This window comes from Tasmannia lanceolata, unplaced genomic scaffold (assembly GCF_043159265.1).
Source record: "Tasmannia lanceolata isolate RefF3 unplaced genomic scaffold, GAP_Taslan_0.1 ptg000037l, whole genome shotgun sequence".
Taxonomy (NCBI): domain Eukaryota; kingdom Viridiplantae; phylum Streptophyta; class Magnoliopsida; order Canellales; family Winteraceae; genus Tasmannia; species Tasmannia lanceolata.
In genome coordinates this window covers 14,487,923-14,503,466 of record NW_027518714.1, presented here as the reverse complement: position 1 = coordinate 14,503,466, position 15,544 = coordinate 14,487,923, and the positions used below count along the sequence as shown (strand labels likewise).

The 15,544-nt window shown below is 39.0% G+C and overlaps 1 protein-coding gene across 4 annotated transcripts; it reads left to right on the top strand.

Annotated features, from left to right (window-relative positions):
- The first annotated feature begins 237 nt into the window (after window positions 1–237).
- On the top strand, window positions 238–14,376 carry LOC143860924 (beta-glucosidase 18-like). 4 transcript variants are annotated; one of them, XM_077371782.1, is made up of 13 exons: window positions 325–453; window positions 4,433–4,493; window positions 9,653–9,719; window positions 9,820–9,878; window positions 10,269–10,344; window positions 10,428–10,502; window positions 10,610–10,697; window positions 10,889–11,141; window positions 11,657–11,772; window positions 12,205–12,454; window positions 13,436–13,538; window positions 13,626–13,728; window positions 13,989–14,376. In XM_077371782.1, the coding sequence occupies exons 2-13, from the start codon at window positions 4,476–4,478 to the stop codon at window positions 14,194–14,196; spliced, it is 1,416 nt and encodes a 471-aa protein (XP_077227897.1). In that variant the 5' UTR covers window positions 325–453; window positions 4,433–4,475; the 3' UTR covers window positions 14,197–14,376. The 4 variants fall into 4 exon arrangements, with proteins under 4 accessions (XP_077227899.1, XP_077227897.1, XP_077227898.1 ...); XM_077371784.1 differs by lacking the exon at window positions 4,433–4,493 and having other exon boundaries at window positions 238–453; XM_077371783.1 differs by lacking the exons at window positions 325–453; window positions 4,433–4,493 and adding an exon at window positions 4,581–4,599.
- The last annotated feature ends 1,168 nt before the right edge of the window (window positions 14,377–15,544 follow it).

The window sequence follows — 15,544 nt, the reverse complement described above, 5'->3', positions numbered from 1 at the left end:
TAAATCGTTAGATCAATGACAGATCTTGACCTGGGTCTCACCATCCAAAACCACCTAACCTCTCCTCTCATCCTAACCATCCAAACCTCACCTAACCTCACCTAACCTCTCCTCTCATCCTAACCACCCAAACCTCACCTAACCTCACCTAACCTCACCTAACCTTACCTAACCTCACCTAACCTTACCTAACCTCACCTAACCTCACCTAACCTCCTATCCCATTCTCCTATAAATACCCTCTCATCCCACCATCCAACAAAAAGAAGAAAAAGAATCCCTCTCTTAGAAAATTCATCCCTCTCCCTCATCTCTTCAAGGGTTCGGCCATCCTTGCCGGATCGGGTGATACGTTGGGTGATATATATCAAAAGCAGTCATTATCAAGCAAGGAATCGTCTTCAAGGAATTAAGATCAAAGAAAAATCAAACACAAAGTGGGTTTTCAAAGAGGTAGGCATTTATTTCAATTCTATGTAGGGTCTATTTTCATGCATATCTTTTACTTTAAAAGAAAAACCATGTTAGGAAGCATCTAGGATCAATCTTTACTCATTCTTCTTGATGGTAGACTTTGAAGTTATACATGTTTCCCTCTTCTCTTAACCCATCTTATCTTCATTTTTATTTTTCCCTAATGGTTCACACCCTGGTTCCCCCCGGTTAGCCTCTGGTTAGACCCTGGTTGCACCCAGGTTCGTTGCTGGTTGCACCCAGGTTCGATACTGGTTCGCACCCTGGTTCCCTGCTGGTTCGCACTCTGGTTAGGCCCTGGTTGCACCCAGGTTCGTTGCTGTTTGCACCCAGGTTCGATACTGGTTCACACCCTGGTTCCCTGCTGGTTCGCACTCTGGTTAGACCCTGGTTGCACCCAGGTTCGCTGCTGGTTGCACCCAGGTTCCCTGCTGGTTGCACCATGGTTCCCCTGCGGGTTGCACCCTGGTTCCCTGCTGGTTCGCACCCTGGTGCACCCTGGTCCGCACCCTGGTTTGTACCCTGCTGGTTGCACCCTGGTTCCCCTGCTGGTTCGCACCCTGGTTCCCTGCTGGTTCGCACTCTGGTTAGACCCTGGTGCACCCTGGTCCACACCCTGGTTTGTACCCTGCTTCCTCCTAGTTAGACCATGGCTAGTCTCGGGTTTGCTCCTAACTTAGACCCGACTCACTTGACCCTAACCATTAACCCAATCCAACCTAACCATTAACCACACCTAAACCCATACCCATAAGCCTTAAACCCTATAACCATAGCCACACATCATACACCACATGCCTTTCATTCATCCACCCAACAGTACCCTCATATACCCCTACAATAGACCCGGCCAACCCAGTTAACCCGGCCATCGGGCCCATTCGGCCCAATTAATTCATTCCCCTTAAGAGCCGCTTTGCCCTATTGGTTCCTAAGATACTCCAACCACCCAAACCTCAAGCCGCACCCCAATCCACGCTCAACCAGTTCCAATCCAGTCTAAGCCAAGTCAACCCACACTTGACCTTGACCATTAACCCAATCCAATCCAACTCAACCATTAACCCCACCTAACCTGACCCTAGCACAACTCAACCGAGTCACATCAACCCAAGCCATACCTTTGTCCACTCACTGAGGCACACCATTTATCCATAAATCTAGTTACATTAAATCTAACCCAGCCAGGCCACCTGCAGCTTAAGTAAAATCGCCCCAATACAATCCATCCAAGTGGGATCCCAACCCAGCTCAACTGAGTCAACTCTAGCCAACCTCCCTAGTCGAGTTGACCCAACTCTCTAGTCGAGTATGCTCAACCTCTTTAACCGATTGGACTCTCCCCTTAGTTGACTCAATCCAATTCCTTAATCAACCCATCCCAATGCAACCGAGTCACATTCGACCAAGTTGCGGCCTTCCATGTCACAACCGAGTCATTCCCCTATTCTACTAATGCCCTTTTACACCTAATAGAACTTCCTCCCTTTTGCCTAACCAAGTCATATCCCAACACAATCTGAGTCGCATGTCTGAATCCATTTGACCGAATCTCATAAGCCCGCCCATTTTGAATTCCCAAAATTCAAACCCTTGATGATTCCTATATGCTCAATTCTTTGATGCAAATTCCCAATTCCAAAATCCCATTGCTAAATCAATGTTTCTGAATCTCAAGTCCAATGCTCAAATACAAACCCGATTCCTGATCCAAATACCAATCCTGTTTTCCAAAATCCAAGCAACCTCCCCAGCGGAACTACGTGTGGCTTGATCCCCATCGCGGGGTACGTAGGCAATTTGGCACTCCCAAGTTCAGTCGCACCTTTCTCTATCTTTCTCATTCCCTCACACTATTTCATCATCTCTTCCATCTTTTTTTTTTCACTAACCTCGAGAATTTAAATCGATTTGTCTTGTGTCTTTCGGAACCGTTGGATCACGGTTTCCGTCGTAAGGACCCTTAGAGCCCAATTTAGGAACACCGGTGTCGTGTCGTGTCCTAAGTTTTAGAGAGTCCTAGAGTTAGGAGTCCAGCCTCATCACGGACGCTTGCTATGTATAGCAACCGTGCCATAGGTCTAGTTACACTAGTCACCCAATCTTTCCCTAGGACAAGCCTAGTAAACTAGGATGTAAGGCAAACCTGCATTAGTCTAAGGGACCATTTGCATTTAGATGAGAATCATATAGCATCTTAGATGAAATCCTAAGATAATAAAATCCTCAACTTGAATTAAATAACTTCTCCTAAAACTGTTGAAACAGTCAATCCCGTCTAGGTCGGTGTCTTAGTTGAGTTAGGCATATGTAACTTAGCTTAGGTGCACCGAACTACGTCGACTCTGATCCCAGTGAGGCTTGGGTACGTAGGCAGCTTGGATGTCTGACGGCATACCACCCGCGAGTCGGCACCACAACAAATTGTGGTGTTTTGGATATTAATTTTCTTGTAAATGCTTAATCAAATCATTTAGGGCTTTCCATGAAATTAGAATTCTAGGAGAACTTTCACTTAGAATGAATCCAGACAAATTAATAAATCAAGATACACATCTAGGATTCACATTGAAATTAGATCATAGGATGCATGTCACTTAGTTCGCACATTAACATAGAGTTGAATGAGCTATTTAAAATAAATTTAAAAAAGTTAGCTTTTGGAATCGAAGGCCGATTATCGGGCAGGAATGGTGCATGTGGCGGATAACTCCCCATACCTTCCATTCTCGTAACCAGGTAGCGAGTCTAGATTTCTGGTTAATTTCGGGTCCTAGATCCCACATCTAGGTGGCGACTCTGTCAGTCTCTTTCGTGTGGAATTCGGATTGCCTTAGTGATCCCAAGTTCACATAAAAGACGAATTACAATCAACAATTAAAAACACACGCCAATCGCGTGGATACGAGAGACCAAGAGAGAGCGCGTGGCGGCTCGCGCCCCACACTCCCTCACGGGCTAGGTACCACACTCATTCACATGCATGGATAACAGAGAATGTGCAAACGAGCTATCTAAATTAATCATATATAGATTGCCCACAAGAGGACCAGAACCAACAACATTGGAATCATGGAGTAATCTTAAACCTTTATTCCCAAACTTAAATTTAAATCCAGAGGAATCAAGTCTGGATACAGATATAAGGTTTCTGCTCATGGCAGGTACATAAAATGTGTCTTCCAAATACATAATGAAGCCACTATCTAATACAAGACGAAAAGTGCCATCAGCCTTGACGTCTGCTTCTACTCCATTTTCCATCTTAATGGTTCGCTCCCCTTTCCTGAGTCTCCGTCTCTCTTGAAATCCCTACAAGGAATTCGAAATGTGAATAGTTGAACCTGTATCTATCCACCAGGTATTTCTAGGTGCATCTACAAGGAAAGATTCATGACAAACAAAAACTGAATTATTACCTTTCTTATGCAGCCACTCTTCATACTTGGAGCACTCTTTCTTTATGTGACCAAGTTTCTTACAGAAATGGCACCTAATGCGACTTTTCATCCCACCGGTCAAGCCCTGCTGAGCTGAACCACCTGCTACCTTCTTCTTGCCTTTCCCAAAGACCTTTCCTTTGGTTTTCTTCTTGAAGTGACCCTTCAATGTTCCCTCTGTGGTGTAATGAGCACTTTCAGGTTGCTCGGTCTTCAACCTCTCTTCTTCTTGAACACACATGGCTATGAGTTCACTCATTTCCCACTTCTCTTTCTGCGTATTGTAATTAATTTTAAATGGAGTAAACTGCGCAGGAAGAGATGTCATCATGAAATGAACAAAGAAACCCTCAGAGATCTCCATGTTCATTTTCTTTAGCTGGGAGGCCATGTCATTCATTCGCATAATGTGCTCTCTCACCACTACTTCCATTGTACTTCATAGTGATCATCTTCATCATCAGTGTATTGGCAAGAGCCTTAGACGATCCCTTAAACTGATCATCTACTGCCTGTAGGTACTCGCCAGCAGTAAATTCCTCATTTTCCTCTGAGTCGGGAATGCCTCCTCGGATAGAGGTAGAGATCGTGCTTTTCATAATCATAAGGCTCATGCGGTTTGACCGTTTCCATTTTTCATAGGTAGCCAAATCCGCAGCAGTACTTTCATTAGAAGGCACTTCAGGTTTGTCATTTCTAAGTGCATAATCTAGGTCCAAACACCCTAAGACTGTGAATATGATCATTCCATTTTCTGAAATTAGTCCCACTCAAAACCTCGATCCCGGACAAATAACTAGAGATAGAACTAGGGTTCAATGTTGTAGACGAAAAAGACAGACAGTTACAATTTTGCTCACTATCTAAGACACCATTTAAATCCACAAAAGGAGTTTATTCAGTAAAATCCACGATTTAATGTAATCCAACTTTAAAATAAATGACTAAAGTAAACAGAAACACAAAATACATAAGTGTGTTCTTGATGGAACATCTGGTGTGTCACCGTGGGATGTCCGTTAGGCCATGCCACGATACACAATTGGTTCCATTTTTAAGTCAATCTATCTTTAGGGAAGTCAGTTGGATTGCCTAGAATCACATAAACACATAAATGTGATTCTAGGGAGACACCAGCGTATCATCATGGGTCGTCCGTTGGGCCGTGCCACGATACACATTTGGCTCTCATCCATGAGACTAACTAGGGCCAAATAACTCTATACTTAAGGTACACATCACCGTTGGGCAGAAGCGCAACCCCAAACCAAGTTATCCAGGCCTAGCCCTCTCACACTGCATATTTGTGCAAAGCAACAGTCATCCGTTGGGCTGAGTGTTGCTCTCGGACAAATAGACGCAACTTAAAGTGGTTTTGTAGTTCATAATGTGTCACTATATGTGACACTGTTCTTTATTTAAACCACTAATCCTAAGCGATCCCGTTTCTCAGACAGACTCAAGTCTCATAATATATCAAAATCAATGCTTAAGGATTTTTGAAAGATATACACAACCAGTTCAATAACCAAAAGACAAAGGTTTGAGGTATATTTGACAAAAACAATGTGTTTTTCAAGTCAAAATTTTAGTCCCATAGATGGTTATATAGAATCGCCAAATATTTGACTCAAAACCAAACTTAAATTCAAATCCAAAGTTTTTTGAAAATTATACTGTAACTTTGAAAACCAAGTTTCAAAACCCAAAACCGATGTCATAAATAGGTTCAGGAGGGTCAAAAACCCCAAGAACCGGCCCAAAATAGGTGGCTGGTTCGGGTCGGGTCGGTCAGGTTGGCGGGTGGGTCCCACAGCATCACTCAAGATGCGTGCATGCTGCGTCAGAAGCCACATACAAGACTCTTATGCGGGACAGTAGAATTGTCTCTCTTATTATAGTAATGTTTCTCTTATATTATAATAATACTTTTCATTTTTAATAGTTCAATTCCCAATATGGCAGTATGCCCTTAGTACTTAATCAGAAACTGGGTATAAAGAGGGTGGAGTGCCAGTATCAAAACAGGGAGTGTGAATATAATTATTTATCAACTATTCATCGTCTTCTCCAATCCTCAGAAGATAACAAATCTGAAATTTTCATTCGAAAATCCTTATTTTTTTAATAAATTTCGATTTAGCACAGGGAATTCATTTCTCAACCATTTTAGGCGCCGTTTGCGGCGAAGGGTCCCTCTCTCAACGGACTACACATACATGCCGGAAAATCACCGGTCGGAGCAACCGTTTTCAGGCGGCATGCCGTTTTCTGGCGATGTCAAAAAATCCCAAAAAAATAAAATTTTCTCGCCGTTTTCTCGCTAGAACCGTGGTTTTGATACCACATGTGAGAGTTCGTGTTCAATATGAACACCGGCAACAGATCTTGGCGATTAAACATTGAGAAAATCACAGAACAATATGGATTGAATTTAAATGAGAAAAAAATCATACCGGAAGCCATGAATCAAGTTTTTCTTTCTCTCTGAGTTTCTCTTCGCTACACAACCGTCGGTGATGGGGACCGGTTTCTTTCTCTTCAAGCGTGGATTCTCAAAGATTGAAATAAATTTGTTGTGAGCAAATATGACCCAAGAGTTCCTTTTTATAAGCGTTTGTGGGAAGAGATGCGACTCCTCATCGCGCCGATCCCTCTCCCCAAACGTTTCTTTCTTTCAAACGTTTATACCTTTTCACACCAAATGATCTTGACCGTCGATCTTGCAACATCCATATCCACCGTTAGGATTATTTCCTAACATGATTGTGTTTTTCCTCTCTTCCCTTGTAATCTTTCCTACCTCAAATCTCTCGGTTGTGTGCTCTTTAATGAATCTCACCATTTCAAAAAGAATAAAAATGGTCATTTTCTTATTTGTCAATGGAAAACAATTCTAAAAGGGCAATCCGTTCTGAAAATAGAGACGGAAGTGAAAATGCCCGATGATTTGGTCATTTTCACGTTCATTGGGATTCGACCTCTTCCTTGTTTCCTTGTGCACTTGAGTATCCCCTTTTTTCTTTTTCTTTTTTATAAAATGGATCTCCATTTCCGACCCAACTAGTTTGGGACAAAGGCTTAGTTGAGTTGAGTTGAGTTGGGTCTCCATTTTGCTAACAGCCCTCTTTGTTAATAAACTAATTTGCACCTCAAACCCAAGCTTACCTAGAAAAAATGGAGGACTTTTACCTCTCTTACTGGTAGTTGAGCTTCTACCATTCAAAGCATTAGTAAGAGAAGGATCGATAGTCATGTTTGCACACAAGGTACACAAGAAGATAGGCAATGTAAAGATTAAAAGCAATCTTCCATTAATCGTGCATTTAGTTGAAAAACTTGGCAATTAACCCTTATTCTTGTCCCAGATTTCCACCATTAGATTAGGTCAACAACCCTGTTGGAGAAACAGCAGCAATATTTATCCTTTTAACTCATGCCTAGTTGGCACCACGTAAGAATGCCACGTAGCGTGTCAAACTACAAAACTTCCGAATTAAGACAGGAGCTCTTAAACGATCAAATCTCGGAATCTTGTTCCATCAAAACTAGCAAATAAAACACGTGGCATGTTATCCAAATCCCATGTTTTCTGGGATAGTTATCCTTGTTGGGAATTAGACGTGCGTGCAGCATACTCGGGTCCCGTTTGACTGGTCTTCTTGATGGAAGCGGCTTCGAATTTATACTGTGAGTGCGTGTGAAATCAAGAATTTTTCAAAATGTATAGTGGGGCCCACTTAACTGGATGATCTGAACCGATCATTTGTTGGTCCATAATGTAAAAAGGTTGTAACCCGTGGATCATCTCCATAGGATGATCCTAACCCTCTGGTCTATAGAGGTATTAGATCATCCTATTAAGTTGGTCCCACTGTACCTTTCTGAAAATACTAGAATTCACACCACAAACCCTCTAAAATCTCTAATTAAAGATAGAGTAATGCTTAAATAAAGTGAGACCTTATTGTAAGACAACGTGACAACCCCACAATGGCATAGTGGGTCCCACTTCTGATTGATCCGAGCCATCCATTTGATAGGCCTACATTTAAGGGCCAAAATCTCTCCAATCGGGCAATCCTAACATCCAATAACTTGTATTTTTTGTCATTGAAACCGTCCATGTTTGACAAAGAACATACACATTACTTAACTTTCGATTTGATGTCATGGGATTTATAATATTATATCTGAGACCCTTGTTATTTTATTTAAAAAATATATTTTATATTGAACCTAACGGAAACATGTGGTGCCAAGGACTATGGTTGAGGACAGTCCCAGATTAGAAATATCCTTCGTGGAAAGATAATGCAAAGAGAAAAGAATAGACATATTTTTGCAGACTACGATGGCTAGGTGAAATTCAAAATGCATAACCGACTTTTTACGTTGCGTGAGAATCCCCCTTTACCCAACAATGACCGGGCAACGTACGTTAAAAAATTCAAACTCTCTGTCTATATAAACTCCTTAACACCTCTCGTAAAATCATATCTTTCTTTCCATCGATAGAGATTGTAAAAGAAAATATTAGTGTCATAGAAATTTGAAGATGAAGGGCTTGTCCATTCTACTGTTTCTTCATCTCTTCTTCTCTTCCATTACATGTTTCGTTCATCGTGACCAATTTCCTCCAGACTTTCTATTTGGAACTTCAACCTCTTCTTTCCAGGTAGGAATTACTCATGGATTCTCATGCATTTTTGTAGTATGTATGCATAGATAGTTAACGTTCATGCATTATTATACATATAGCAATGTACCTATGCATGTGTATTCATGTTATATGTAGCATACGATGTATCGAGAGATTGACTAAGCAGACAGTGTCCAAATCAATGCTAATGATCAATTTTTTGTAGGGGTGCAACTCGGGTCGATTTTTTGGAATTCGGGTTGAGCTTTTACCTCTAATTCATTTTTTAGCAAAAGCAAAACCCAGCCCGGCCCAAATTGCACCCCTAATTGTTGGGTCCCACTTGAGGCCATGTATGCGTAATTGAGACGTTGATCTAGTAGAACAGCCATAGATGACATGACCCACATATTCTACATCCCAAGAACTACAAAAATCAACCGTTTAGTTTTTTTCTAATTTTCTTTAAAAAAAAAAATAAAGAAAAGAAAAACCGCTTTAAGTGTTTTCTTGGTGTAACCCTAAGGCCCTGTACGTTTGAGTTTATGATAACTGATGGTAAGCCCCCAAACCGATTATTGGACCCACAATTAATGCAATTTGAGTCCAATAATCGGTTTGGGAGCTCACCATTGGTTGTCATAATCTCAAACGAACAGGGCCTAAGCAAGGCGTGATGGATCATTGAGCAAGGATCTTCCAATCAAGGCGATATCAACAACATTGGGTCAGACTTGTGGTTTCCGATAGGATCAATGGATTAAATAAAGTCCATGTGGCCCTTGTTGGGCCCAAAAAAAGTGTCTGTTAGGAATGAGCCTAACAGACACTGAGTTTATGGATTTTTTTTCACTTTTGGTGATCTGGGCATAAATCGAACAGTGATAGATAGCGATATTCACTTTCGGTGAATCCTATCATAATTTTTAATACAAAGCGAAATACTTTTTGAGCGAAGGCCCACCAACCCAAGTCTAAACTCTAAACTTATTAACAGTAACTTGTGTTGATGTTGTGAAAAAAAGAGTAGTAGAACAGGAAACATGACGCACTGCATAGAATTTTAACGCTGACTTTCGTGTATTTAACTTTCTAGATTGAAGGTGCATACTTAGAAGGTAATAAAAGTCTGAGCAATTGGGATGTTTTCTCTCATATTCCAGGTACTTTTCCTTTCTTATAATCTGGATTGTTAGAAACCCATTTTCTTTATTGGAAGATATTTGATTTTTTCTTCTTTTCCCTTTTTCTTAAATGGTTCAGGAAAAATCGAGGATGGAAGCAACGCAGATGTTGCTGACAACCATTACCATCTTTACATGGTATAAATCCCAAGCATTTTCTAGGAATTCATATCCAGATTATTTGCCTTTTATTAGAAAATTTTGATATGCACGTGTAGACTAGGATATATCTCGATAATGTCATTAGATAAAAACCATGCATATTTTAAATTATGAGGAATGATAGATTCAAGGGCCCTCTTTACGCAAGCGCTAAAGAAGGGCCCTTGAACAGATCTACGTCATCAAGTGCAACGAAATTCATTTTCTCAACCGATTTTAAAAATGATGTGGATCTATTCAAGGGCCCTTCTCTGGCCCTTGCATCCACCATTCCTCATTATATTATATCTGAACCTTGTGTTTCGATTATCTGACCCATGCTTTCACTTGAGGAATTCTGATTTAGACCACATAATGTATGAACAGGAAGATATCGAGTTGATGCATTCCCTTGGAGTAAATTCCTACAGATTCTCTATATCATGGTCAAGAATCCTCCCAAGTGAGTTCTAGTAATCCTACGGTTAATTTCTATCGCTTTACAAAGATTTTATCATAAGCTTAAAAATATATGGATGGTGACAGGGGGAAGATTTGGGGAGATTAATTCAGTGGGAATTGAGTTTTACAACAATCTTATAGATGCCCTATTACTCAAAGGTATTTAATTACTTGTGCATTTTGCGTGGATGTAAATATACACATATTCATGCATGTACATGTAGAGGTATCATTTTAATATTATATAATTACTTTTACTCTAATAGGGATACAACCATTTGTCACATTAAGCCACTACGATATTCCTCAAGAACTCGAAGATAGATACGGCGCGTGGTTGAGTTCACAGATACAGTAAGCGTTTCTTCTCCATTGCCATTGTCTAGATATAATCTAGAGAGAAAATGCCTAGATATAATCTAAGAAGACTGAATGGAAAAAAAAATCAAGTTTTCCATTATCAAACAAAAGTGTTTAGATAAAGTCATAACTAGGGCACCAAACCTTATTTAATTCTTTTTTTATCTTTTTAAATACTTTGGCAGGGAAGATTTCGGGTATTATGCCGAAGTTTGTTTCAAGGCTTTTGGTGACAGGGTTAAATATTGGAGCACCTTCAATGAGCCAAATATTATGGTCTCAGTGGGTTACCTTAGCGGAACATTCCCACCCGCCCGTTGTTCCAAACCTTTTGGTGACTGTCTGAGCGGCGACTCCGAGATTGAACCATACATTGCAGCCCATTACGTCATATTATGCCATGCTACTGCAGTCGATATTTACAGGAAAAGATATCAGGTAACCAATTTTATTAATATATATATATATATATATATATATATATATATTCGAAAATTAAACTGTTCCTATGCTTGACAGATAGCTTATCTGCTCTCGAGTGCAGAAAACAAGAGTGGGCCCACATTTTTTGGGGGATCTAAAACATTCATTTGATGGTGTGTGCCAAAAAAACAGCTCCATTGGATCATATTAGGGTGTTCATTTATGGAGGAAAAAAATGGACAGTTACTGTTTGTCTACAAATTGACCAATTTTTCCTTCCACAAATGGAAGGGTTAGTATAATCCAATCGAGTTGGTTTTTTGTGGACACCCTATCTATGGATAGGCTCCATCAAATTAGTGCTTTGGATCCCCCAAAAAATGTGGGCCCACACTGTTTCTTCACTTGAGCGCAAATAAGCTTATATGCGCTAGAGCGCAGGATCAGTAAGCCCGTGTGTGTGTGTGTGCACGCGTGTGCATGTGTGATTATATAAAAATATTTATTATGCGGATTTTTCTTGTATTAAGGTGAAACAAGGTGGCTCTATTGGGATTGTGATGAGCACCAGCTGGTATGAACCACTTCGAAATATCCCAACCGACCGCTCGGCTGCTCAACGATATCTGGCTTTTGACATTGCTTGGTAAGCAGTGCATGCATCCAAAAAAAAAAAACAAACAATAAATTTGGCATCATTTAATTGTTATGAGACATGGTAACCTATTTTCACTTTGGCCCTGCAATCGGATTGCAGGAAAAATATTTCTCAAGGCTTCGTTTCTATTGACATAAAATGGAAATAAATTTTTTTTAACCCATTTTCTCCACTTAAAAATGGATGTAAAAAGGGGCTAAAATAAGTTTTATGTCCATTTTAAGTACAGTACGAAGGGAAAAAATTGTACTAGAAATTTTTTCCCTACATTTAAGAGGCAAATAATAAATTTAGGGATATCATTATAATTTGGAAAATGAAATGGAATTTTTATTTCCACATTTTATGTCCATGTTATATATGTAGCACTTTGTCGTGATAATTTCATATCAATAATTTATTCATTATTTGTTACTGCAGGTTTTTGGATCCTATAATTTACGGCGATTATCCTCCCGAAATGCGTGAGATCTTGGGTTCAAGATTACCAACGTTTTCATCCGAAGATAGAACAAAGTTACAAAATAAGTTGGACTTTATTGGGATTAACCATTACTCATCTCTCTATGTCAAAGATTGCATGTTTTTCCCATGCCAATCAAACGCTTCTGAAGGGGATCGGTTTGCAATGAGCACCGGAGAAAGAGATGGAATCCCTATCGGAACTCCGGTAATATTTTCAACAACAAAAAAAATAAAATAATCTAGGAATTTATTAATAAGTACCAGGTTGTGTAAAGCTGCCGGAGGGAGTGGCGATGCCATACGCAAAAAGGAAAAGACTCATAGAATGGCAGAGGCATTAAAAATGCCCCTGTAATGTCCTGGGACAGTTTAATATGCATTTGTAATTTAAAAAAAAAATTCTAAGGATAATTAGGCTAACTACTCTGATTTAAGTGCCTTGTAAATTAACCTACCTTTAATTTTAAGATTATGAAAATAGCCCATGGGTTAGTTTAACTGTGGATTGTGGAACCTCAACTAACTCTTGGAGTCTTTTCAATTGTAGCTGTAGGACCCTGTTGCTTTTGGATTTTGAGAATTAATTTTGAGTCCAAAATTAATTATTTAGCTCAAAATTGAAGATTGATTTTGAATTCAAAACTGATTATTAGACTCGAAATTAAGTTTAATTTTGAGTCCAATAATCAGTTTTGGACTTCAAATCAATGCCCAAAATCCAAAACCAACACGACCTTAGGCCCTATTCGTTTAAGATTATGACAACCTATTGTGAGTGCTAAACTAATTATTGGACTCAGATTTAAACTTAATTTTGAGTCCAATAACCGGTTTGGCACTCACAACCGGTTGTCATAATCTTGAACAAATAGGGCCTTAAGATTCTGACATCCTATTGTGACTCCAATAACGATTATTTGACTCGTTTTTTAGTCCAATAATCGGTATTGGAGTCACAATCGGTTGTCAGAATCTTGAACAAACAGATTGTGAGCCTAAACCAATTATTGGACTCAATTGAACACAATTTCCAATAATTGGTTTTTGATAAGCAATCGTTTTTCATAATCTTTAATGAACAGGGCCTATAGAAACAGGGCTTAACAGTTCACTTTGTTAATCGATTTGCCTCTGTGTGTGTGTGTGAAGAAGTAACCATTTAAATGCCATGATTATATTGGTGCAGACGGCAATGACAGGTCTCTATGTGGTTCCACATGGTATGGAAAAGATAGTGATGTACATGATGGAAAGATACAACAATACTCCAATGTTTGTCACAGAAAATGGTTAGAGACAAAAATACAAATGTAGAAATACTTAGTATTATATGTAATATAAAACTGTCCCTAACTTGTTATATACTTCACCTGTAGGGTATCCACAACAAAGCAGTCCTGACGTTCCGGACTTACTCAATGACAGGCAAAGAGTAGAATACCTACGCTCTTACTTGGCTTCCCTAAACGTTGCCATGAGGTATTTTATCATAAATTAATACATGTACACATCTTCTTCTTCTTTTTAACTTGTAATTTTAAAAACACAAGGGTAATTCCTAATTCCTAGTTGGGCCCAATTCGATTAATATGGTCTGGGACAGTCCATGCCCATTGACACGGCAAGGTAATAGAGATTTTCATTCATTTTGGATTCTTTGATTGATTTCAAAGAGCCCTAATGAGTGTTTATATGTTTGTGTCATTTTTTTTGCATCTAATATACATTTGTGATTGCAGGCAAGGTGCTGATGTGAGGGGTTACTTCATATGGTCTATCATTGACAATTTTGAATGGCTTAATGGGTATTCACTCCGCTTTGGGCTTTATTATGTGGACTACGATACCTTGAAGAGAAGCCCAAAACTATCTGCCCGATGGTACAAACGATTTCTCGAAGGTTCGAAGATATCAAAAGACTTGAGTGGTGGACGTCCACATTCCTAGCCTTCATATATGAATGTATATATAGATATTATTATGTAATAAATAAGAAGACACACATGGTTGTATATTGTATTGTGTTGTCTGGTCATACAAATTCATATTGTATTCCTACATGAAACAATAAAGGATGTAAAAGTATTTACTATACTTATTTGTTATAAACTATGTTCTTCATCTCTACATTTGCATGTACTCCATGTGTAGGAAACTTTGGAGTGGGTAAGGTTGGGTCATTTGGAAATAATAAATAATTAACCTAACATTAATCAGTCAGACTAACGATCAAAAGATTTAAAAAAAAAAAAAGGAGAGAGAGAGAGCAAAAATTCCAAAGGTATTAGATTTATCTGATTCATAAAAATACTCTGTTCTTTCATCAAGTAGGTGTTGTATACGCAAGAATGTTTGAATATTGTACAAGCAATTAAGCAAATGGCCCTATCAATGGCTATGGTATATTATACAAGCCATGAATAATCAAATATTTGAATACAAATTGTAGGGTAGATAAGAATGATTGTTTAATTTGGATGGTAAAAAACTAATACTTGCAAAAATTAGTGAAACCTTGATTTGACCTTGACTGAACATGAAAGAATATTACAGTTAAAGGGGTTAACAAATTGAGTCAAGTCTTTCAGAGTGAAATTAAAGTAAAACGGGCAAGTAACAATACAAATAAATAAAGGAAATATAAAATTTTAGATCTTCCCCTTAACAGATTAACAAAGGAAAGTCATTACTGTGAAATCAATCTCGACAATATGGTGGTGATTTTGCTCTACCAAACTATTTTGCCCGCGAGTATGAATGCATGAAATCTAATGAGTAATTCCCGATTATTGCAATATAGTGGTTAATTTTTTATATTTGTCACCCCAATTGTTGGAATTCTAAGCTAGACCACTTGACCGTCCACGATCTTGGAACTTGCTGCATGGATGGAGCTTGCCATGCACCTTCTCCAGTAACTTTGCCACATTGGGACTTACTACATTGAGGCTTGTAACATTGACTTGCTACTTTCGAACCTACTACATTGGGATTTTGCTATATTGAAATCTATTCTCCGTAGCCCATTGTTCGTGTTATAAGGGGGATGAATGCGTACTGCAGAGGGGGTGAAAATATCATCGCCCCTACTTTATTTATGTTTTATATTTGATAGTGTAGCGGTTGCTAAGGAATTTTAGTAAATTCAAAGTCTTTTGAGTAGTACAACAACTTTGAGTAGTACAAGTACTTGGGAATTATTCTAACACCAGTCTTTTGTGTTTCACATCAAGAGAACAACTTTCCTAGGAATTTTAGTAAATTCAAAGTCTTTTGTGTTTCGCAACAAGAGAAC